Source organism: Talpa occidentalis, unplaced genomic scaffold, assembly GCF_014898055.3.
Source record: "Talpa occidentalis isolate TD23 unplaced genomic scaffold, MPIMG_talOcc4v2.1 talOcc4.8, whole genome shotgun sequence".
Lineage (NCBI taxonomy): Eukaryota > Metazoa > Chordata > Mammalia > Eulipotyphla > Talpidae > Talpa > Talpa occidentalis.
The window spans coordinates 40,181,677-40,206,298 of NW_023605194.1; the positions used below are offsets into that span (position 1 = coordinate 40,181,677).

Sequence of the window (24,622 nt, forward strand, 5' to 3'; positions counted from 1 at the left end):
CCCTCTCTGAGTAATTTAAGGACTTCCTCCAGATAGTTTTTCATATTCTTTTAACTGACATTTTATCTTTATACAGTATCTCACAGAATGAGCACGCACTAAGACAATGACAGCCAAGAAGGCCTGTCATTTCTCATTCCGACAAAGACAGATGTCTTACACTGGCTTATGCCAATAATAGATCCAACAAAAAACAAAAGAGACTACACCTGCCGCTGATGTAAAGGCACCAATTCACATTTGTGACACTCATTTGTCAATTAACAGATTTCTTCCATTGTTGACATACGAGACTTAAAAGATGTGGGCTCGAATGTGATGAATTAAAAAAGACAGATGAGTAAGCTATGAGCTGCAAAGTAATGCTATAATGTGCTTTAGATATGAATATCAACTGACACCCCTGACAGGCCATACAAGGTTTTATTTCATTTTGCACTGTATCCAGGCTTCATACTTTGTCTTCTTTGTTCGCTTTTCATCAAGCTCCTAACATCTCATTCTGACAGCCAGAGACATTTAAGGCACTTTCGTTTCAAATGCAAGTTAGCGTACTTGATTTGTCATTAAAATGCAAAACGATTACTGTTGCAGGTAAATGTAGGTATGCTTAAAAGGTTGGATCTGTGCAGGAAAAGCTGAAAATTATTCGGGTTCCTCTGTTGGCTTCCTTTACAAGTCTGATCATACCTTGGGCCCTGCCCAACACCCTCTTGGACAAAGAAAGGCCTGCCCTGATGAGTCTGAGGAGCTCTCTGTGCCATCAGTGGCCAGCAGGACTCAAAGGTGAGTCAGGCCTCAGAGAAGAATAGCTTTCCCTTCCCACAGGCCTGTCTAGCTGTACGTGTCCTAGTATTTGAACCAGGCTAAGCATGCACCAGCAGCCAGCCTGAGAGGAGGAAGCACAGACAGGCTTCAGTCAAGCTGCTCAAAATGATTCTTCCCTTGGAGTCCCCATCTGATCCCTCCCCTCCAGGGAAGGAGAAACTAGTTCCCTCTCCCCAGACTCTCTTGGATAGATGGACCAAGGGTCAGATAGGGGGTTCTGGGGAAGACAGTTTGCTTTAAGATCTTTCAAGCAGTCATTTTGTTAGGGAACAAGGAGGTCCTGAGCAAACTCCATACAGGTTTTGTGGACTCCACCCCCACTCCAGACCAAAGCCATCAAAACAATGGGAACCACAAATCCCATCATCACCAAAGGGAGGGTTGCTGGGACCTGAGGGTGGAGTTAAGCAGGCAAGTTTGGTATAAAACCAGACATGTGGGCCTTGGGGGGTCTCTCTCGGCCTCACAGCTCTTGGCTTTTCACTAGCTCTCAAGGCGCCATTGGGATGCCAGGTCAGCAGAACTGGTAGGATGCAGACACAAATTTATCTCCCTCTTTGTCTCCCTGAGTTATTCATTTCTTCATTTCCCCTTCTTTTGTAAATAAACCCTTTATTAACCTTTTGTGTGTGCCTGCAGTTGAGTATTAGTAAGTCCCTTTTAAACGCACAGGTGATGACCCACAGTCAGGCAACCCATTTTACATCGGGGTTGCCCTGTAACAATTTCACTCTTTGAGAAATTATCTTAAGGAAGCAAAATGGTGAAACAAAGATTTATAGGTGAAAATGTTCATCACAGCATCTCTTATTAACAACTAAGTGGGGAAACAATACATAAATATACATCAATCAGGAAGGGAATGCCTTTTATTATGGTACTTTTGTGAAAATATATTTTGTAATCACTGGAAACTACATTATCCAAGAACATTGGATCACAAATTATGACAATAAAAGAGAAAAATTAGGATATAACACTTTATATACAGCCTGGACCCAGTTTTGTAAAAATTTATACTCAATTTTCTATTAGATTAACAGAAATCCATCTGAATTACAACTTTATATATCACACTAGAGAGACAAATGCCACAAAATCTACAGAAATGTTCACTTTTGTGCACTTAAATAGCAAGGTAACTTTTTGTGTAGTAATCCATCACATAAAAAAATCGCATATAGAATAAAAAAAGGAAACATCTTTGTGGTCTCACAAAAAAAAAAAAAAAAAAAACCATACTGCTGTAAAATGCAAAGAAAGGGTAAAGGAGATCAACTATTACACAAAGTAGCAACTAGAGTCTAAAAGCAAACAAAACATCCAATTACAAATATCAAAATACACTAGCAATTGAAGAACAATACTGCATTAAATAGAGTGAAGATTTAATTAGACTAGTTAATAAAAGACACAAAACTAGGGGGAGCTAAAGCAACCTGTAAGTAAAAATAATGGGGAATTTGATTCACTGGCTCCCCCTTCCTGGAGCACAATTGCGGGGAGGAGGGGTAGAGAGTGAGGAGAGGGTTGTCTTTCTGGTCATATAATACCTAAAACTGTACATTAAAATTCTGATGTCAAGGAGAAACTTGGTTCTTCCATGAAATTCTTTAAATTCTTGATGACTTTTTTCAAATTAAACATTTTAAATGAAAAACAGCCAACAAATGGTCACCTGTTGCTTAACACGCAGATTCACACATGCCCACTGTGAAGAGTGGAATAGCAGTTTATTGTTCACCATAAAAGAGAATCTTCCTCTTCTGTGCCATGTAGCTACCATCCTACTAATCATTTGCAGATAAAGAGCTTGAGGACAATAGATTAGAATCAAGGGAAGTGCACAACGGCACACGACATGGTGTAAAGCGCAGTGTACAGGCTTTGTGGTTGAACAAAGCTGTGTGTACATCTGGCTCCTCATTGACTCCACAGCATGCCCTTGGGAAGTTGCCTCACACTGTCCTCTCCTGTCTTTCCACTGTGAAGAACACCTGGTTTGCCCTAAATACTTAAGAAGTTAATCGGTGGAGCTGATAGCTAAAGGGTGGTTACCATTACTGCTACCTCTTTTTAAATAAGCTCCTATGTTTTAAAAATTTCTTTTCAGTGAGTGGGAAATTCCCAGATTAGATAGCAACTTTAAGTAACAGGACACCTACCAAACACATAACCCCTGCCCTGGGGACTCTTGAAAGAGAAGCTACAATCCCATTCTAGAAAAGCTAACATTCCAGTGGGAGACAGAATTACCGCAATGGCCCCATTCTCCCCAGGGAAAGAGAAGCACCCCTAATTGCCAGCTTTGCAGCAACCCTGTGGAATGGAAGAACAATAAAAAATGCAATTTCTGAAAGAAGTGGTTGCAAGTTTTAGTACCGCCCCAACTGAAAAAGCCCAGGGTCAGCCTACAGGGATCCTCTGGGTGCTGAAAGGCACAGCATGCTCTGGCAGGAGTCATGGAAGAACTGCATTAGCTGTGACCCTCCTAACAGCTTAATTGCCACGTATGTGTGTCAGGGCCAACACTCAGGCCCTGCTCAGCCTGGGACTAGGCTGCCCTCCACCAGCTAGAGGTGGCTTGTCTGCCCCACAGGCCTGTCACTCCAGGATGAAGGTTTGAAGGGGAGAACCCAACCCTCTCCCAAGTCCTTACTTGATGAACCTCCCCCAGAGCATCTGGCCTGTCCAGCCTCCCTCGCCAGTCAGTTTCTGGGTCCCAAAACCATCTATTCTGCACAGTGTGGAGTTTCTGCCTGCATGTATGGAAACAAGCTTACCCTATACTCCATTCTCTCTCCTCCAGGACTCCACAAACCATCCCCACTCAGGACAAGCCTAGTCCCAAAGCCTTGACATTGTGCAAGCTATTTAGCATGCCCAAAAATACTGCCCAACCCTGCTCTCTCTTTATGATGTGGGCTAAGTCCCAATCTTTTCATAGTTTCCTTTGAAGAAGTTTTCCCTGCAGGGCAAAATAATCAGTAGTATGTCCCTGACACTTAATTGTACAGTGTTACTCTGTGGATATTTGGGGAGACCTACCTCAAAGCCATCTCAGTGGGTCACTTACCTGTTCTGCCTGTCTTAGCTGAGAGCCTTCTTCCCCATGTGGCTCCCTAAAGCTGGTCACTAACTCAGAAACAATCTTCCCAGACAATGGGCAGAGTAACTGCTCCCCAATAGGAGAGAAATACAAAGTCCTCCAAGCCCACAAGTAGATTGTGACAATAACCCCATACTGTACTCACCTGCATTAGCCTTATCCCCACATTGAGCATGTGCACTTTTCAAGGGGAAACATCACATCTCTCAGTTCCAGGGGCTAGGGATCAAGTATGCACTGAATATTTACCTGGTACATATATTTGTAATGAACAGGAGGGGCCTGCAAAGAACAATGACCCAAGTTCTTGGCCCCTGAGGAGAAATCCAAGCAGCTTTGGAGGACCCATGTTATTCTTCACCGAGTTGGATGATTAATTGATGGCAGTGGCTATATGAGCTATTAAAAAACACTGAGGACTACATAGCCCAGAGGTTCATCCATATCTGCTAGAATGACACTATAATCCTGCTGGCATTGTCAATACACAGGTCATCCTAGGTTTGACTTCTACCCGCCAGTTGGAGAGGAAGAAGAAAAAACCTTAAGATATGTAAACAATCAAAGTGCCCAAAAACAGATGAGCAGATTAAGAAGATGGAGCTGGAAGGAATTATGCTAAGTGAAATAAGCCAATAAGAGAAAGATAAACATCACGTGGTGTCACATGTATGTAACATAGAAAAGCCAAACAAAGGGTCAAAGGCCAACATCAAGATCAACCCTTGAAAGATGACCAAAGGAGGAGGGCGGTGCTGAAATCATGGGGTGGAGGAGGACAGGTAGCGAACAATGGATTATGGTGGAAGACTACCGTGCTTTGGGTGGGAGAGCTACAGTGACCACACCTGGTGGGAGAAATCCTATACTGTCAAAATATTAATGAGGATATAAAACAATATTTCATTTAAAAAATTAAAAATAAATTGAAGTTAAAAAAAAGAAAAATCTTAAGTATATGGTTAAATTTAACCCTACAAGTCATTCTTCCAGGCCTGTCATGGGCCTGAACAAACACAGTACACCCCAAAGACAGCACAATAGACAAAATGACCTTTAGAAGTCATTACCCGCTTCCATTTTTCTATTATGAAAAATGGTTGATTTTTCTTCCCAAAGTCCAGCCTCCAAGAACAGATCGAGGTACTGGTTTGCTATACCTAATTATAACTAGAAAGATGGCTAGCTCTCTGTGGTGTTAGTTTGACTTAAGCGGGGAATAATCCACAAGAGCCAACCACCATAGATCCCACCCCCACCTCCCCCAAATCCACTGTAAACACAGACGAAGACCTAAATGAAGGCCAAAATGAAGACCGTCTGCCTGCCCAGGCGTCACTGTCAGGCCGTGATCACCCGCTGCTCTCAGGAGGTACAAATCCCACAGCTCAAACTACAGCACTAATGCACTTGACACCAGGGCTGCATTCTGAAGCTCAAGTCCCTGAAATAAAACTAACACCCCACCAGGCAGTTCCAATGTACCTCCAAAGGCTGACAGGCAAGTGGGCAAATTCAATCACCAGCTTCTTAAAGGTAGACAACAAAAGCTCTTAACTCTATCCCCTCTCACCTTCTCTTCCCCCAGCCCCACAAATGCATTTCAGTAGACTCAATAAACAGAACTGGTGCCAAACAAATGTGAAAAGAAAATCATTAGAATTTCTGAGGAACAAAGCTCTTCAAAACACGTATTTAACCATCTAGAGGGGTGTATGTCTCATTGAAAGAAAAGAGTCTTGGGAAAATGGTGCATTTTATTTGAAAAGAATACTTCTAAATTATCCCCTATGCAGTTATTTCTTTAGCAGTATGGGGACAAAATAAACGTAGCTCCAATTAGGGCAATTTTAATTTTAAAATAATAAAAAATGAGAAGAGGTGCTTTTTGCCATCATCTATGTTCTTCCCCCTCAGAGCCGAACTGTATCTGAACGCCATTCAGGAGGACACGTGCACAAGCCAGCAGCTGCACCAAAGCTACAACAAACACCACATTTTGACCATGGTCAACATGCAGTTTGTCTCCATACATATTCATTCATTCATATTCTCTCTCTCTTCCTCTCCCTGTCTCTCCCCTCACCCACACACACACCTGTCCCTCTCAGAACATCCTCTCTGGAGGTAGATGCTAGCTCAACTATATCTATCTTTCATAAACATAGCTACCAACATGAATCATCTGATTCCTCTCTGACCCACATCGAACTATTACCAGGCTGAAGTTGCAGGGATCATTTACCCCCTCTCTCTGTGAGAGTTTTTTCCCCCTCAGAGGGTCCATACATGTACTCAAATAATTTGAAACTTCATCAGAAAGGCTATTCTGTGTCAAACTTTAATAATTTAAGTGATTCCCTGTGTATAAATATTTCATATCAGAAACTGATTCCCAAATGAAGTGCACACTAAAGCAGTGTCCAAGCACATCCTGGAGTGCTAAAATATTGGCAGCCTTTAATGCAACTGAAAGACTAAATTCCACGTGAGGTCATGTGTGACTGTGTACCAGGTAAAACCATACTTCTAAACTTCCTTTGTGCAAGACTAGAAACTACCTGGTGAAATCCTCAGGAAGAAGAGGTTATTACAAGGCTGTGAAACAAAGTTCTAGTTTGCCAAACAGCTGCATATTCAGGGGAATAGCCAAGGGTATTAATAAGTTTAAGAAATGATACTGCCCACTTTTTATACTGTGATGTCCTGAAAGCATATTTTTAAACAATATTCACTTCCCCACCCCCCCTCCCTCGGGTGTAGTCCCCATAGAATTTCCTTCCATAAAAAAGCTCACGCCACTGGCCTCTATACTGGGTTAAAAGGCAAAGCGGAGAAAATTTATTTCAAAAAAAAAAAGAAAGAAAGAAAATACAAAGTATATTTAGGATGAAAAAAAAAAAGGCAAAGGGGAGAAAATATTTCTGTTTCTGAAAGTTGTAAGTAAAAACAGGAATGTGTGCAACCACGCAGAGGACCTTGGAGCGGCGTCGACAGCAGGCATGTTGAAAGGGGTAAACAAAGAACAGAGATGCTCGAGAAACACCATTAACAGGGCTCCCGGCAGCCGAGAATAAAGCAGCACCAAACAACTAGGCACTGAGACCCCCACGAAAACTTTCCAGGCAGCGTGGGAAATGTGACAACCCACTAGCCGTAGCAGCCTGGAAATGGGCGAAGATGGAAAAGTGGGCAGAGGGACATCACCAGGCCCTGCCTCTCCACCCACATCAGGACCTCCTCTCCTCTGTGTTCTTTGGGTTCCCAGGGGAGAACAAGACCAAGGAGGGCCAAACCCAGTACGATGTGCCCACTTCTTACAACAAGCCAGCCACACAGAGCTAAGCAAGTTAGCACACAGATAACTCCCCAAAGTACTACCCAGCCAAGCACCACCTTGCTAATGGAGACTTACAACACACACGTACACAGCCCCAAAACTACAACTTTCTTTTACCAGAGCAATAAGTGAGAAGAAAAAAATGTAACTCTTCAAGCCTCAGTGAAAGCTAAATTCTGTCTCCCCTCAGCTGCAGCATTCGGCTTGATGCAGCTAAATGAACAAAGTGTTCCCCTGGCATTTAAATTCTCTTTTTCCTTCCTTTTTCTCCTGTTAAGCAGAGTTGGGGGGCGGGGGGGAAACAATGCATAATAAGTCAAAAGACAAGGCAACTTCAAAACAAAATCAGTTATTTGTAAACAATCCTTGTGGGGATTTTTTTCCTTCCCGCTACCCCACCCCAAGAAAAACAGCTCTGCCAGTTGTAATAGAAAGCCAAGTAAAGATAAATCAATTAGCTTGCTAATTTCTCCCCTCTCATTTATTTAGCTCTGCACTGTATTTGTCGTAATTGACTACAATTATGTTAATTACTAACTCCAGTATAATTACTATATTTATTGTCATTGAGCACGCGATGTACCCACAGCAAAGCTGGCATTTGTCGGGCATCAAGAAAGCAAACTGTCGCGAGGTGATTCTCAGCAAACTGGCGGATGTGGCTTCAGCAAATGAAAGGGCAAAAGAGATTTCATGCAATGTTAGTTTGAAAGCACCGGTTCATTAAGGATATTAATTTTCTGATAACTACACATTTAAGCATGACACACTAGCGCAGTATCTACAGGATTTCGCAATTATTAATGCGTGACAGTTTCAAATGCTAAGTGAATCAATTAAACAGCAGCATTCACAATTTGAGAAGAGATAACTGCTTCATAACTACCTAAGACTACAATTTTCACATGACAAAAAAGAGCCATTGAGGCGCCTTCAAAACCTGACAGGTCAAGAAAGAAGTTTGAAACAAAAGCACCTTACAACCATCATCTCTCCTCTTTACTTGTCAGATCAACTTTGCTAGTGTCTCCCCAGAAACGGCATCACATGCCAGCTGCCACAAGGTGATTTTTCATGTCTTGTCAAAGAAATCTTTTATTCTATTTGCTCTGCATTAACATGTTACATTTATTGATCAAGGGCCTGTTCGGCAGCCACAGCAGGGCACTGAGCTCTCCATGCCTACGGGGCTTTGATGTCCCGGTGACATTCGAGCCCGAATAATGCACATACTAAATGGAATTAATGCAGAAATGTGTTTGGGCCTGACAGTTACATTAATAACAGCCCCTCACACTGATAAATATGCAATTGCTACTATTAAGAGTTACCCAATTATGGGGAAAATATTTCTCTACCTTATAAATAAATCCATCAAGGAAAAAAAAGTTTTAACAATGGTGCATTTTCTTAAAACACTTCTCCAGCTGCAGAAAATCGGGCTGTGTAGGGGTTAACACCCCTTCTCTTGCCCTCCCCCCCAATTGTTTTTTAGTAAGTCTTGCTTTATCTCAAAAATGGTTTGGAGATTAAAAAAAAAAAAAAAAAAAAAAAAAAACTCTCTTTTGTTGGTCTTCCCTGTTCTACCCCTGTCTCTTATTTCTTCAGAACCAGAGAAAAAGCAGACACCCAGGAGACTGAAAAATTGGGTTCTGTATAAACTCAGAGGAGCTTAGGGGAGGTGGTGCAAAGGTGGGGGGCACATAGCTGATCTCCGTAATGATGGGTCTGGAGGAGATGGTGTCATTTTTTTAAAATAAACTCGAAACAAAGTCTGAACATATGTTTGTCTCTCTCATTTAAACCCCTAAATGACCTTGTGCTATGGAAGTGGTGGGGGTGAGGGTGCGAAGAGGAAGAGAAAGCAGCTGGGATAGAAGAGACCTTTCATTAGAAAAGTCTCGGCCAGGGAGAATTTGTAGTTATTACATCCCTGCAATTAAACAGACACCCACCAAAAAGCATAATCGCTCCCCTTTCATCATAAAGGAACAGAGAACAGCTGAAATCACCAACACTGTAGTCTCTTAGGAGACAAGAGGAAAGAGGCTTTTCAGATGGAGGGTGGGTGGGTGCAAGAGAGTACATGTGCAAGTAGGGGTGAGGCTGGGAAGGGACACACACACCACCACCACCACCACCACCACCACCACCACCACCACCACCCACCTCTTTTCCCTCCAGACCGAAAACTCATGCATGCAGTAAGCTGCTTCAGGGTTCCTCCATCCCAAGGCTGAGACAACAAAGTCACAGCAGTAGCTGAGCTACTCCTTCCCATGACAGTGACCTTCACCTGAGCCGCACCTCACAATCCACAGGATTTTTAAAAAGAATGTGTTCTCTGAACTACCCACCTCCATGCTAGTCCAGGACCCTCACCATCCTGCCAACCCAAATTTTCCAAATCAAGAATGTGTTGGAGAGACAGAAGAAGAGGAGGAAATTCAGCAAAGTCCTCCAGGGTCTCTAACTTTTAGCTTCAAAATCCACTTTGACTCTGTTATAGTGACTTCTGCAGGCTATTGGTAACTTAGGAAGAAAAAAGAAAACTACTTTTCCCCACAAGGATATACAGGTTTGGAAATGGCAGCCTGTGTCCTTTCACCAATCAACCATTTGTACCTTGAGAAGCAATTTAGAGCTATCATACAGCTGAAGTCAGACCACCAGGACCATTTAATCCCAGCCTTTCCATTTCACAGTCAGGGCGGTTCTGGGGCCAATGTCCTAACCTATTGGGGTCTCAGTTATTTCATCTGTAAAATACGGATGCTAATAGTTTCACTGTCAAAATGCTGCTAGGATCACTGAAATCAGGTAACACGTTAAGTATTCTACACAACCTTGGCATCTAATGAGGGTTTCATAGTATTAGTAATTTATTAATCAGGAAATTAACATGGTGATTAATGTCACTTGTTTGCTCCCTTGTCCCTGGCTCCTTCGCAGAGAGGTATCTCTCAGGAATCCTTTGCAAGGCTGCTTTATCCTGCAGCTTATCAAGAGAACCAATCTGCAAGCTACCTCCACTAGGCCTGCAGAGGTCTTCCATAGCGGAGTGAACTGGCAAGGGGGGAGGAAGGATTCTTTTTGTCCAAGGCTGTCCTATACCCTGCAACATCTAGCAGCGCTGGTCTCACCTGCTAAATGTCAGTATAGCTACAACCCCATCACTCTGACAGAACTTCATGGTTGGGCCAACAAGAAGGAAATACAAAGTCAAAAAGGGTTAAGCATGCCAGTCTCTCCCACCCTCCCACCAAGTCACCACTGCGGCCAAGAGCCACCCAACAGTGTGGGGTAGCCTTGTCTCATGCACAGTGATATCCCCATGCTATCAGGACAGAGAGCAGGGGCAGAGGGTGAGGGTGCAGCAGTGAACCCAAGTTTCAAACAGCTCAGGGAGAGAAACTTCACAGAGAATGAAAAATTAAACCCAAGATTCTGGGGGAGTAAAATGAGTGAGATGGGAAATAAAAGGCATTATTTAAAAATCGGGGAAGTTCATATCCTAGAAGCAAACACTATAGGAAACATGGAGACAATGTTTATAAACACTTTTTCTAAATCAAACTGCAACCATGAGAAAGCAGAACCTGAGCAAAACCCTACAGTCATTTAGACAACACTCTCCACTCACCCGCTTACCCAGTCTTACCCACTGTGGCTCAATTCCCCATTTCTTCTGGCCAAAGGGTAGAAATCAAAGAAATCAGGATATGGGCAGGGGGAGTACATATAATCTTGTTCACAACGTTCTGATACTTGCTCATGTAGCGACCCTTCCTCTTTCCCTCTCGCTTTGCCTCCAAGCTGTTCTGGGGTTCTACAGTCAGTCTGTTTTTGAGGTCACTCCAGAAATGTGTTGCAAGTAAAGGAAACCTAAGTCTTGGCGACTAAATATTAAGTATTACCTGCCAAGTCATTTTCCATTTCACCTTTTGGTAGTATGGCTGCAGACACTAGAATTTTGAAAGCAACCTTGGCCTCTAGTGATGCAGTTCACAGCAGTGCCCAACTGAGAGAGAACTGGTTCCAAGATACATAGACTGGCACTTCCTTGGACTCTTCCAGCATTTATCAATGCCCCAAAATTATTTTGAAAATTCCCTGGCGTTTGCTTTCAAAAGTTTATCTTTTCTCCATCATCTCTTCCTCTCAAGGTTTAGTGATGTTAGCTCCACTTGCACCACCACCCCAGATTCAGCATGCTCCCCAAGTAAGATGACTACATTTGCGTTTGGAAAGCAAATATGAACAAGTACCCTGACTACAAATAATAAACCATTTGATGATGACCCAATGCCAATAGAATATGCCCTTTGAGCTGGTCTCCTGACAGTGTGGGTGGTTCCCCTATTCCCACTGTAATATAAATGAAGGTATGCTCATAACTGGCAGGGATGAAAAGCATGAGATGAGTGGATTTAGCCAGGAATAGAAAACTAAGGTATATAGCTTGGGTAGGTTAGGTTGTGCTGCATTAACAAATACTCTAAAATACCATAACCCAGATTACTTACTTACTACTTCTGCTCAACATGGATCAGTTAGCAGTTCTGCTCATTTATGGTCAGACCCCCAAGACTGATGATCACAGCTGGTAAAAGAGAAAGAAGCCAGTTCTCACTGGCTCTTAAATAAAATGCTGATCTGGATCTCCCTGGTGGCACAGGGGTTAAAGAGACAACACTATCAAGCTATCACCAGCCACTACAGTTTGAGTTCTATCCCCACCAGGGAACTAACCCACATGGCACAGCAGACCTCTCCTATCTCGCCTGCAGATCCCCTCAGCAGTGTATTTCAGTGGATCTGCTTGTTCTGCGCCACACTCTGTCTCTGGTCAATCTTCTTGCCCCCGCACCTCTCGCCTACACAGTTCTCATATGCATAAATAAATAAATCTTTAAAAAAAATCTCTGTCTAGAGAAACAGAAGGAGAAAAATTAGCATACTGATTAGGATACTAAGGTGTACAAACATATGTAAATGGTGTGCTGAGAGGAGGAAATTCCATTTATGAGCCCCTGGATATGAGCCAGTCAAATGGCCCCTATGGAAGGTCAAGCCTGGACTTTCAGCCTCACTAGCACCCTATTTAAGCTCTAACCACAGCTATGCTGAGTGAAGACCTACTATATGTCAGTCATTTGTAAGGCACTTTAAACAGTTACTGCTTAACATTTCTGCAATTAGACGAAGGTCAATTAAATGACCAGTGAATGACAGAACCAGGATTTCAAACCAGGGTGGGTGGAACCCCAAAGCCTTCGTTCTTTCATTACACTGCTGCTTTCCCAACTGAGCAGCAAGTACGCAGGCCCAGTTTCACCTACCGTTCCTAACACAGGACTGGGGGTGGAGTGTCCGCAAAGCTTTGAAAAGTATAACAGGTGTCTGCCTAATGGCCAGGGGTGCTGGCAGGACAGGTAGGTAGGGGGACAGAGCCACCATTTCTTTACTGGAGTTGTCCAAACCCTCCAGTCCTTCACTTTCATCCTGCCCGAAGTCAGGGAAGCAATAAGCAAATTCCCACCTAAGAAATTTTCTCCTAAGTCCTTCCAGTGCATTTATCAGACTGATGCTAAATAAGATGTTGACTACAAATAATTTAACTTTTAAAACATAAGCTACCTATTGCCACAGATCAAGTAAACCCTCTCAATTTTACTGCCAGATTGACATGGGCGTATTTGTCACTGTGTGCCATGGGAGCACTGCTCTGCCCACGGTGTTCAATAAGCTCAGCAGGCAACCCACTCCAAGCCCTTGAGGGAGAGAAATGGGGATGCCAGGGAGAAGCCTGATCCTTCCCAACCAGGGGAGAAGGAAAACTGAAGCTGAAACAATGGGTTACAAGCTCCCTTGAGCAGCTCAAGGACCCAGCCAGCGTTGGCTAAGACACCTCTCTTTATTGATCAGAGAGTATACTATGAAAACCTCAAAAACAAGCTCTCAGAAGAGTTTGGTGCAATAGCTATGCCAATATTACTGGCGGCAGAAAGTGATGTAAGCTCCAGAAGGCAACTGACATCTGTACCAAAGACCTTTGACAATTCTGTCTCCAGGAATTTGTCCCAAGCAACTAATCAGAGCCATTACAAGGATATTTATAGTACAGACATTTACAAGAGTAAAAATATGGGCACAACCTATATATCGAATACTGAGAAATAAGAAAGCATTAAAAACCAGTATGCAGTATATGAGATGGGAAAATGCTTCCAAACCAATATAAACAATAGCATCATTTTTTTAAATATTTGGCATTATAAAAGACTGCAAGACATAAAATGGAAACCTTTCATAGGTGACTTCTGAGTGGTAAAAAATACCAGTTATTTGAGAGAAAGAAGGTTTACTTCACACCTTTTTATTTTTTCCAAGATTTCTATACTGGTCATTGTTTTTATAAGAAAAAAAGGTCTTCAAAAAATCTAAAGTACAAGACCTCCCTGGTGCAAGGGGTTAAGCACCGCACTATGAAGCAATTCGCAGCCTCTGCAGCACGAGTTCAATCCCCGGCAGGCCAGAGAGAAACCCACATGGCTTAGCAGACCTCTCCTGTCTCGCCCACTGCTCCCCTCTGCAGTGTGTTTCAGTCAATCCGCCTGTTCTGTTCCCCATTCTGTCTCTGGTGGATCCTCTCACCCCCCATATCTCTGGCCTGTACCCCAGCTCTTGTATACATAAGTAAATAAATCTTTTTAAAAAAAGAATCTGAAGTACAACTTTATGCAGGTGTAGATATTGGTCTCATGATCATTCGAACTCAAGAGGCAAAACTTCACTCCTCTTGGCTATTACCTCATTAACTCCCTAAACCCTATGTCCACATTCCAGAACCCTGCACCTGGGAATTGTGTCCCAAGAGCTGTGTCCCAGTTCAGAGTCACTGTCACTTACCTGGTTCCCATCCAATCCCAACAGGAAGAGTGAGCTCACAACGGAAGGACAGAGGAGAGGAATGTTGGAGGCTTTCAGGGAGAGATTTTATCTAGCCCTGTTATACTGCCTCCCTTTCAAACTTCTAACCTGACAGGGCACACACTGGCTCCAGGGACCTTCAATGACCCCAGGAAAGAATTTTGGAAAGTATACAACCTGAACTTCCATGACCTTCTACATGCAGAGGTAATCAGTTTACTGCCAGACAACCTATCTATGGATTTACCATTGCTAATAAAGAGAAGACACCAAGGTGTAAAGAAAAGAAAAATACATGTTTTTTAGATTTTAGATATAAATACACAGTTTACATATATATATATATATATATATATATATATATCATGTATATAGAGAGAGAAGTTCAGAGTTTTTAAGTCCATAACCATGCTTCCCTCTAGCATGTACGGGTGGTCATAGGGAGAATCAGCACAACCATCACTTTTATGAACAAGATTAACAATGATGGTGGCGTAAGGCTGTGAATTAACAGTAAGTTAATAGAAAGGGTGTTCTTAAATATCTGAAGCCTCCTTTTGAACTGCATCTTGGTCAGAAAACAAATCTGACCATATAAGAAATGCATGCTTATATATACATGGAATATCTCTGGAAGACTACAGAAAAGTGTCTAACAGTAGTTAAAAGTGCAGAAGTAAACTTGCACCTTCCTCTTGACACCCAAGAGAAATAATCTCTCCTTCACTTGCCACCCAGCTACATAAGTAAGATGGTCAAAACAGCATCCCCTCCCAAGCATACCCACATTAAGTCAGAACTGCTTTCTCTGTTCAAGTCTGTGACTCCCTCCAGCCTGACTCAGTGCTAACACGAAGCCTTCCCAAATCTCAGGTGGCTTCATGGCTCATCTCAACCCCAACCAAGCTATAACCCAGGGTTGAGATCACATACTGACCACAACATGGACATGAACAGGCTCCTGACCGGAAGTACTAGTTCCTCAAACTCAGCACTCAGAGAAATGTCTCTCAACAAAGGAAAATGAAAAAACCCTAAAATCATCTTCCTCTGAATCTATTTTACAGAACTTCTCACTAATTTTTCTGCCTCCAGGACCAGTCGTTTTCTATGATGAATCCTTATAGATCCTGCCTCTCAGTGCCAACAGCCCCTTTGCATCCATCACTGCCTTACACACACCTCCCAGGGTCCAGCCCCTTCTCTGCTAAAAGGAGGCAGAACGCTCTACCCCAAGTGTAAAAAAGCCAATTATTTTCAATTTTCTCAGACCTGACAGCCCAATCTCAAGACTGGTGGCAGCTGACACATGCCCTCCTAGGACCCAACCCCTCACACCCACAAGCAGGTTCCCACGAGCAAAGCAGCTACAGCCTAAGTCACAATCCCCAAACCCTGGACGCCCACCACACAGGAGGACTTTCTTCCAGTGTTCAGCCAAAAGAACCCCTGGAGACTACTTAAGGGGCTCTTGCGTCTCAGGCACAGTGCAGTCCAGGCTGTGCATTCTGTCCTCTCCTTGGGCACTGGAACCAAAAACCACTCTCAATTTCTTTAGAGTCAGCATTTGCTTGTTTGACCTCCTCTTATTATGATGTATTTCTTTGTAGCTTGTCAGTTTCCACATCTCCCCATATGTCATACCAACCCTCTGCCAGTCAGGAGGATGCACACAGTGTCCTCTTCTGCATAATGCTCTGGCCCAGCCCCCATTGCCTAGAGGGGCCACATCTCAGTGTGGCCATGTGTTTGTTCCTAGCACCACCAAGAAGCTCTGCAGACTTGAAGTCCCCTCTCCCCACTGGTGCCTTAATGCCCTACGTTTTATTCCTCTTAAACTCTTTACCTTCAAGTGTCCTGATTCAGAGGTTGGAAGAGAAAAGACACCAAGGAGTGGAAGCAGGAAACTGCCTGAGCCCTGGGGTGGGATTCTGGTTCTTCATTTCTCCTTCCAAAAAAACTTCCCAAGAGTTTTTTCTATTCAGAAGCAAGATAGCTCTCAAGGGGGTACTTAGATAAAAAACCCCATGTGCATCCAGCCTGTTAGGAAAAACCACCACCCTGACCCCTGCTCATTTATTCCACTGAAGCTTGCTTTCCAAGCACCTCCTGCCAGCCACAGATCATGACATTTTAAGAAAAAATAACTGCATCCTCCACTGGAATAATACATAAGTCCACACTTACCTTTTGCCAAGATTGAAACAGTTGTTAGAGAATGTCCCTCCAACCACCCCACACCAACAGTGTTTGAATTACCTTGAAATACCATCTGGGAGAAATCATCATTGCAAATATTTAATGTCCAATTCATAAAAAGGCAAAGAAACACACCCTCCCCCCAACCCCAACCCCTACCTCCCGGCTGTGATTTGGCAAATGCTTTGTGAGGTAGGGTTATCCAGAAAAGCAAACCTAAATGCTCCCCCCAAAACCTGCTGGTTCCACTCATTCCCTCTCCAAGAGTATTCTACCTTGTCTGCATGGGTATCAGTGAGACAGGAACAGAAAGAGCAACATGATGGCCCTCTAGCACAGCGTGTGCTAGATGATACTCAGGTGCTCAGTGTGTCTTTGGCAATAAAGGCTTCTCCAGGAGTTATCTGAAGTAGGATCTTACCTTTGGGGTGTAATTCCACATGTCTTCGGCCCCTACACCCTGTACGGAGCCGGAATGTTTGACTTTTATCTGCAGGGCATTAAATTACCAGGGGGACTAGGCCTCTGGGGTCTGGTCTGCATCTTATGGAAGTCACATACCTCAGAAGGTTAAAGCTCAGATCCAGCCTCTTTGCAAAATGTCCACAGTCTCTGCCCAGGTACTCTGGAATTTCTCTGCAGTCTTGACCTACGTAGGACACCTGGAAATTAAACAGAATAGAAACTATGAGGCAAACGGAAACAACCCAGCTGCTCACAACCCTCCGACATTGATCAGAACATTGCTTCCGCAACTTTAAATGCACACTCCTCAAATACACACAGACCACATTTGGGGCTGTTTTCCTGATCGAGTCAGCCTTGGGGACTCGAGGGATTCTGCCAACAGCTCTCCTTTCCTGGTACACTTAGCATGATGGAGACTCATGCCAGCACAATGAAATTGGACTAAAATTGGCCAGATTCAGGTGTCCAAAAAACCCAATGTCAGAGCACGCTGATATAATCGCAGCAATCAGCTTCTCACTGAGGGCCCTTTCCAACAGCTGCCCCTCTGGCTCTCCTTCTCCCTCTCCTCCACTGTCTGCCTGCCCCCCAATACCCTGTTATGCATATTACCTCATAAAAGACACAGCAGATGCACTTACCAGCATTCAAGCTGTGGGGTGCTGGAACAAATGGGGTTGGACAAGAAAACCTCCCTAGACCGCCAATCCCATCCCATTATCACTGTGTATAAAATATCCTCTGCACTGAACAAAGCCGATTTGAAGGGGACAGGGCAGGACAGGTGGCCACAGCTTCCAAGTCTCCCTCCTCCAGGGAGCCTTTTGCAGTCAACCCACTCTGCTTGCAGAGTTGATTCCTTAGGCATTCTTTTAATTTATATATTATTGTTGTTATGTACCTTGTATGTGAAGAGGCTAAACTGAAACGTGATCCCAGTACTCCAGTAACAAGATCAAAGGGCTTTCTCACTGATCAAACCACTCAGATTTTAAAACCCATTTTTACAGATAACTTCCAGTGGGCTGAATTGGCAGTCCCAAAATCTATAAAACTAAACCTTAGGTCAGAATGGGCACTTATCTAATGGACTCCACCCTCCTACAGCCAGCTAGGCCCACGGCATGGCAACAACTTTGATTCTACCCCTCACTCCCTTAAAATCTACATTCTTCTATGCATGCAGATAAAGAGGTCTTGGAAAGATTAAGAGATTCCCAGGAGTTGTTTCCTAATGGGGAGCAAGGATATGATGGCCATCTCACATCCTCGAGATATTAGGTTGCTAATAGTCAATCATCTTAAAGCTGTAAAAACAACACTTTCGTGTGGCTCAACTTAATACAAATCACACTGTACCCTAGCACCCTCAATTTTTCAAGTAATCTCTCAGCTCTTTCATATCCAATGGGGATAAACTGCTGATGATACAATATCCTGTACTCACTCGCCTTTGGTAACTTCATTCCTGGAGCAAAGAAAGTGGGGAAAGGGGGCAGAAAAACAGCTGACTCCGACGAAGTAATTTTGACTCAGGAAGATACAAGCTGAAAAACAAAGGGCTCAAAGCTCAATCTAGCAATCTCTCCTCTTTCTACAGGGGACCCATCTTTCTCCAGAGCTCCTTGTATAATAAATTAAGTTCTGCTTGAAAGCAGGGATGGAAATCATACTCCAAGGAGAGACCAGGCACCAATCAATCATGAGTCTCTAATTTTCCCCAGGATGTCCAGTCAATCAGCAGCTTCTTCTGTATCTTAAGTTCATACTGACCCCAGGTTCAGGATGCTCATCCCTTTCACCCCAGTATGCACCAGCACTTTGTACACATCCTCATCTTTCAAGACCTCTGTGATACATATTGTAGAGAGGCTGATATTTAGATATAGAAAGTGAGTTTCCTCAGAGGTTCGCCAAGGACTGACTCTAGTGGACAGTTTGTCCAAGCTCCTCCCATTTCATACACAAAAAACAAAACTCTCAATATCTGGCCAGTGTAATATAGCTGCTCAGTGACAGAGCCCAGACCAAGTCCTGTGTCAGGAATCAGAACCTCCAATTTGGAAGCCTGAGAGTTCTTACAAATGTACATATGAATGTGCGTTTTCTTGATCAACAGAGCCTAATGGTGCATCTATCATCCCGTTGGGGATTCAAAATCAGTCTTCCAAGCTAAAAAGTTGAGAACTACCTCATGAGGCAATGTTGAAAGCCCCAGAAGAGTGTCAGGGCCTGCCTACAGAAAAAGAAATATTTGCTCCCCCTTTTCTTCTTAGGATTCCCCTTCAGAGGAAGAGGCACCAAGGAGAGCTTATCTCCATGAGGTATTCAGGTCAACACACCTGAAGAGACTTTTCTACAGCTTGTTTTATTACATAGTCTTAACAACATCCCAGGAAAACTAAACAAAGCATAACTTGTTCCCATTCCACAGAGGTGAAGAGTAAATTGCAAATTTAGTATGCAAGTCAACTCAGTAAGCCATCTGCATGCCTGAACCTCTGCTGTAGGAAATTGGAAGCTTTCAGAGATGGGAGTTAAGCCCATCACACAGAGGAGTTCAAATTGGCTGGGAAAGGCTTGAAAGGAGCAAGCAGCCACTACCAGACATCGCAACCAACACTTGCAAGAAGAGATACTTGTTTAAGAAGTTCTCCTGAATGGAAGACACCAACTCTCAGCATGTCAGGAAGTTTCTGGGAGCACAGGACTACTGTAGGGTAAGGAAAAATGTCTGGCTTTTCTGCCCTCCCGCCATCAGGATAGATGATGGATCCTTGCAGTCCTGAATGCATGCCTGATGGCGGGCACCTGGAGTAGGGTGTGGGCCTAGGTGGATGGGATTCATCTGGGCTAAGACTGGGCTTTTAAGGGTGGCGTCATGGGGAAGCCAGCAGAAGCCGAAAGAGAAGCCGAGAGAGAAGCAGAAGCAGAGATCACCGGAGAGCCCAGATAGAGTGAGGATTTGCTGGGGGCTGGGAGGACTGCCAGCCTCCTGGCCCCCCAGCACCCCTGCCTGCTGTGTACCGGGTAAATCCCAATAAAAGACCTGCAAAAACCACTGAGGACTCTGACTCCTCCTTTACCCAGTCTGCTGGATCATAGAAAACCTGCCCCGTGTCCTGTCCTGACCCTACAACTACCTAATGTAAGAGACAAAGCCAGAGACCCAGAACAAAAGGTTTGCTTCTTTGGGAAATGAAAGAAGGGGTGTAGCAATGAGTAGGTCTTCTATGGCACAGAAATCAGCGCACACCCAGAACCAGAAACCTTTGCATGTAGTCAATTGTCTTGATTTAGACTGAATGGAGGAAGAAAATTTTGTACTTTGTTTGCCTATCTTATAAAATCTGTACCCCAAGGCTTCCACCCCATGTGGAAGGATCACACAAACACATACAATTATCAGGGAAATGAAAACACAGCAAGCTAAAGACCCCTACAGAGCAGCACGCCAGAGAGGAAAACAAGACTACCTGAGAGAGGGATCCCCATATATATACTTACCCAGGTCCTCTGAGCAAAAGCTGCCCCAAATTACCAAACCGCAGAAGACCACAGGTTTCTCTCTGCAGTTGGGACTGTCTAGCTCCCAGGACATGTCTAGAGGCAGTGGTTTTCTCAGTAGAGCCTGGGAGGAGATTGTTTATGATGGCGGCCCAGGACACTCTGGCAGTAGAAACAGCCCTGGACAGGAGTTTGAGTCCCTGTGCTGCAACTTACCAACAGGGTTCGCTTGGATACACAGCTGTTTCCTCTTCTGTAAACTACTCTAATACTAACTGCCCACAAATGTGTTAAGGATAATGTAACAACTAATAATTACTAAATGTCTGCCACCTGGCTATTACTAGCCAATCCTCATGAAGCAACCCGAAGGTCAAGTTTTATTCTCCTTTCATTTACACGATAGGGCTGAGATAAAACAACATATTTAAAGTATACCGCACTGTCCTCAACAACTACTGGCCACTTCAGACCAATATTCCTGTGGAAGAATTTGTTATTCTGATGGCTCCTGAACATGAGATTTCATTGCCCAAGGTTGCATTTTTGTTGTGCTGATGCTACTAACTTAATTGTCCCAAACTAGTAGAAAAATAAGATGGAGGACTTAATGTTGAACATAAATGATACATTCAAGCCAATAGAAAGGTCAGACCCATGTTGAGTGAAGATTTTACAGAGTAATCTTTTTATAGCATCCCAAATATGGGGTGTTATAAGCCTGTGGAACTCCTAAAAACCAGGGCATGGCAGTCAGCTCACTGTGGCATTGCAGTGACCTAGTTTCAGCAAAACAGCAGCATCCATCTCATTAAATTGTTTATTTTAATTTTAGTGGTGTTATGGTTTCTTTGCACTTAAACCATCCCTTGGAGGGGGGGGCGGGGGAAGGTCTCTAAATAAGAGCTTAGATAAAAATTTTTCTTGTAAGCAATGTGGTATTAAAAACTACAAGACTATGAGCTCATGAGAAATTTTGTTCACACTTTAACAAGCATCTCCCAAGTTTGAGAGGCAACATGTGACACACATACCAGGTGCTGCCTCTTTATAAAGACTACCACTTAGAACCGGCTCAGAGCAGGATGGCAAAAAGACACTCCTCTTAGGGTCACACCCTGAATCACCAGCCTGGCACTGACACCCTAGGGGCACTTTTCCAAACTCCTCAGCTCCTCCCCTAGTAGTGCCAACTGCTTAAAACAGTCCTTAAGGGCCCAAAATGCACACATCTGTGATTGCCTTTAAGCTGTTTGGGATAAAAACTGGGGGGGTGCAGGAAACATCAAGTGTGAGAAATAGAGGAAAAAGGACGCAATTCCCTGTGCTTCTCTACTAGCAAGTCCTCCATGAACCTGGAAGAAGCTACGTCCAGAGAACTGGCCTGCAGTGAAGAAACTTAGGGTCTAGTGGAAGGAGGTGTTCTCAGGCAAAGGTGCTCTCCTGTAGGCCCTCCCTCTAGGTAGCCATGTTAACTCCAAAAACCCCTTTGGTAGCTAAACCACAGCATTTTTAACCTCTCCCATGGGCTAGTACCTCCCTGACAGGCTCACTTCTGAATTCTGAGAAGGGGGAAATATTCCCTTTGGTTCAAAGTCTAATTGTGCCAGACATGACCTGGCCGAGGCAATCCAATGGGAGAGCAGCAAAACCTCAGCTATTACTCTAGAGTCTGCTGGGGAAGGTGGCAAATAGAAGGATTGACCTAAGCAGAGCTTAAAAAGCGACCTGGCTTTTCCAGCAGGTAAAATGTACCTGGTCCCAGTATGGCTGAGTCCATCTCTCCAGCAAAGTCTAAAAACACCTGAGGCTTCACTGCCTGGTTGAAAGCAAGTGAGGCTGGATGACTTTCACTCAAGTTTGAAATGGGAGTGTTGCTAATCCCCAGACACCTGTTCAAGAAGTTGGGTGCTCACCCACCCTCACCAACCCCCAAGCCTAGGGTCCAGAATGATGCACCATCATTTGTCTTCAGAAGGCCCAAGGCACTCCAAATAAAAAAAACCTAGAATTTATATTTTACAATTGCATTGATACAAAGACAAATATATTAGTGTTACATATTAAAACGTTTTCTTTGACCAAAATTCTTTTTTTCTTTGGATTATGAAAGAAAACTTTTGTGGGCCCCAAGAAGTACTCTGGGCATTCCTACTCTGCCTGATAGAGAAGTCAGCAGGCTGGGCCTGGTCAGAGAGCACCACAGGGGAAGAAAGGTGGACGGGACCTGAGGGGGGCTGTGGGGTGGGGGTGGGGGCTTTCCTCCTTCCACTACAGCCAGGAGGTGTGGCTGACCGCAAAGGGGTCCGTCCTACCAAACCAGAGCAGATTTGGGCGCCCAATGACTCCGTGCTCCCCACCTGCAGGTGCAGACCCCTGGAATGGGACAAGGAGCTCTGTTTAACCTGGGGGTAGGAGGAGCCTCAGCAGCCTCTGGGGGCACCCATGGCCTCAAGGCTCCCTCCCCAGACAGACAGTGACCCAGGTGGGGAAGGGGCTCGCCTAGGAGTACTTACTTGAGTTCCACTGACCACGACTCCGGCCATGGCTACGGGGCAGGCGCTGCACCCAGCAAGGAGCAGAGCACAGAGCGCTTGGCGGCGGCAAGCAGCCCGGGCAGGGCGAGCAGTTCCGCACTGGGCGGTCAGCTGACCCGGCGGAAGCCCGAGGCGCGGGCTAGCTGTCCCGGCTTAGCGCTGGTCTGCTGCACGCGGGCCGCCTGCGCTCGCGCAGCCCCGGCACAGGTGAGCCTCGGCAACCAGCGCCGCGCTGCAACAGGTGGCTAGCAGCGTCCAGTGTCCCGGATGGAATAACTTGACCCCGACTACCCCGTGCCCTCCCCCCCTAAACGTCCCACGTCCCAGAACCGTGTGATGTCATGAAGGGTCAGGGGAATAGGAACAACGCCTTCAAAACTCCGTGCCCAAAGGGCTATTGCATTAGTGGGGAAGGGAAAACTCTGGGTTCGGAGAGACTTCCTCCCCATCAGGGGCGCCTGATCTGAGCTGCTAGCTAGGGGTGTAAAGAACTGGGCCTTTCCTATATTTCACAATCCAAATTACATAACTGCTCAACTACAGAGAAGAGGAGTCTCCTTAGCGGAAGGCCCCCTCCCCAAGTTTGAGTGGAAGGGACAGCCCAGAACATGGAAGGACATCTGGTGGAGTTTCCATTTGTTGGTGCTGGGGTGGGAGTGAATTTCCCTCTAAAGTCCTGACTCAACTAACAGCATTCAGCTAGCTGACTGTAAACCCTGGAGGAGAATCTATTGACATATCCAAATTTCAGGTTTCCCTTCTCAAAATTTTCTCCCTGCCTATTTTTGCAGGGATGTACAAAGTCAGACACCAGTTCATTCTATTGTCACTGTCCCCTACTACAACTAAGAGCCATTAACTGTGCTCTTATATGCCAATGGGTATAGACACCATTCAAATAGAGAAGGGAAAACTGAGTCCTGGCATCCCAGACTCCAGGTCTTGCATACATTGGAGATACCTCAACTCAGTGGGCCTGGTGATTATTTTAACACCCCCACCTCTGGGGGGAGGGAGGGGGAAGAGAGGTTCAAAGGCTTTTTGTCTTCTTAGTTTAGTGTGTCTAAACAGCACTTAGAAACCCCTGATTGTACAGCTGATGATGATGATTATGATGGTGGTTAAGCATTTTGTCGCTATTGTGGTTTTCTTGCAGGCCTGATGCCAACACATTGTAATGTGGGCCCTTATTGTCAGCATTTTGATGAGCAGTGTTGACCTCTGAGGGTTGAACCAGTTGCTCTTCTCTCTGCTGAGAGGAGAGGACACAGCAAAGTGGAGCTGTAAGAATACAAACTTGGCTGTGTTTACTTTGGGGGGGAGGGAGGGTTTTCCAGGAAATTCTGCAACAAAAGGTCCTGCAGGCCAAAAAAGAAAGCTTGCCCTCCAGAGATAAGGAGGATCAAAGGGAATCTTCTAAGATCTACTGCCCCACAGACCAACTCCTCTTGTTCCTCCCTCCTGTGCTGGACCAACCCTTTCTGGTCCATTGTCCATTTTTGTCTACCTTTCCTGCCTGAAAAGGAGGAAGCGGACGCAGGTCCTAATGGTCATGATATTCTGCCCTCCCCCAAGCACCCTTCAACTTGGCCTTCCTAGAAGACCAGCTGGAGATGTTAGGGGGAAATGATGTCCTGAGTTAATCCCATACAGGCTTTGTGGACCCCACCCCCACTCCAGACTAAAGCCATCAAGACATTG

At 44.6% G+C, this 24,622-nt stretch overlaps 1 protein-coding gene across 2 annotated transcripts in view; it reads right to left on the reverse strand.

The window, feature by feature from the left end:
- LRMDA (leucine rich melanocyte differentiation associated) overlaps positions 1-23,005 on the reverse strand; it is a 975,008-nt gene extending 952,003 nt beyond the window's left edge. For both annotated transcript variants that reach the window (XM_054690432.1, XM_054690431.1), the window contains exons 1-2: positions 22,901-23,005; positions 16,971-17,071 (exon numbers count right to left, since the gene is read on the reverse strand). In XM_054690432.1, coding sequence (XP_054546407.1) covers positions 16,971-17,071; positions 22,901-22,930 — 131 coding nt within the window. In that variant the 5' untranslated portion in view covers positions 22,931-23,005. The remainder of the gene's footprint in view (positions 1-16,970; positions 17,072-22,900) is intronic.
- Positions 23,006-24,622: the final 1,617 nt, after the last annotated feature.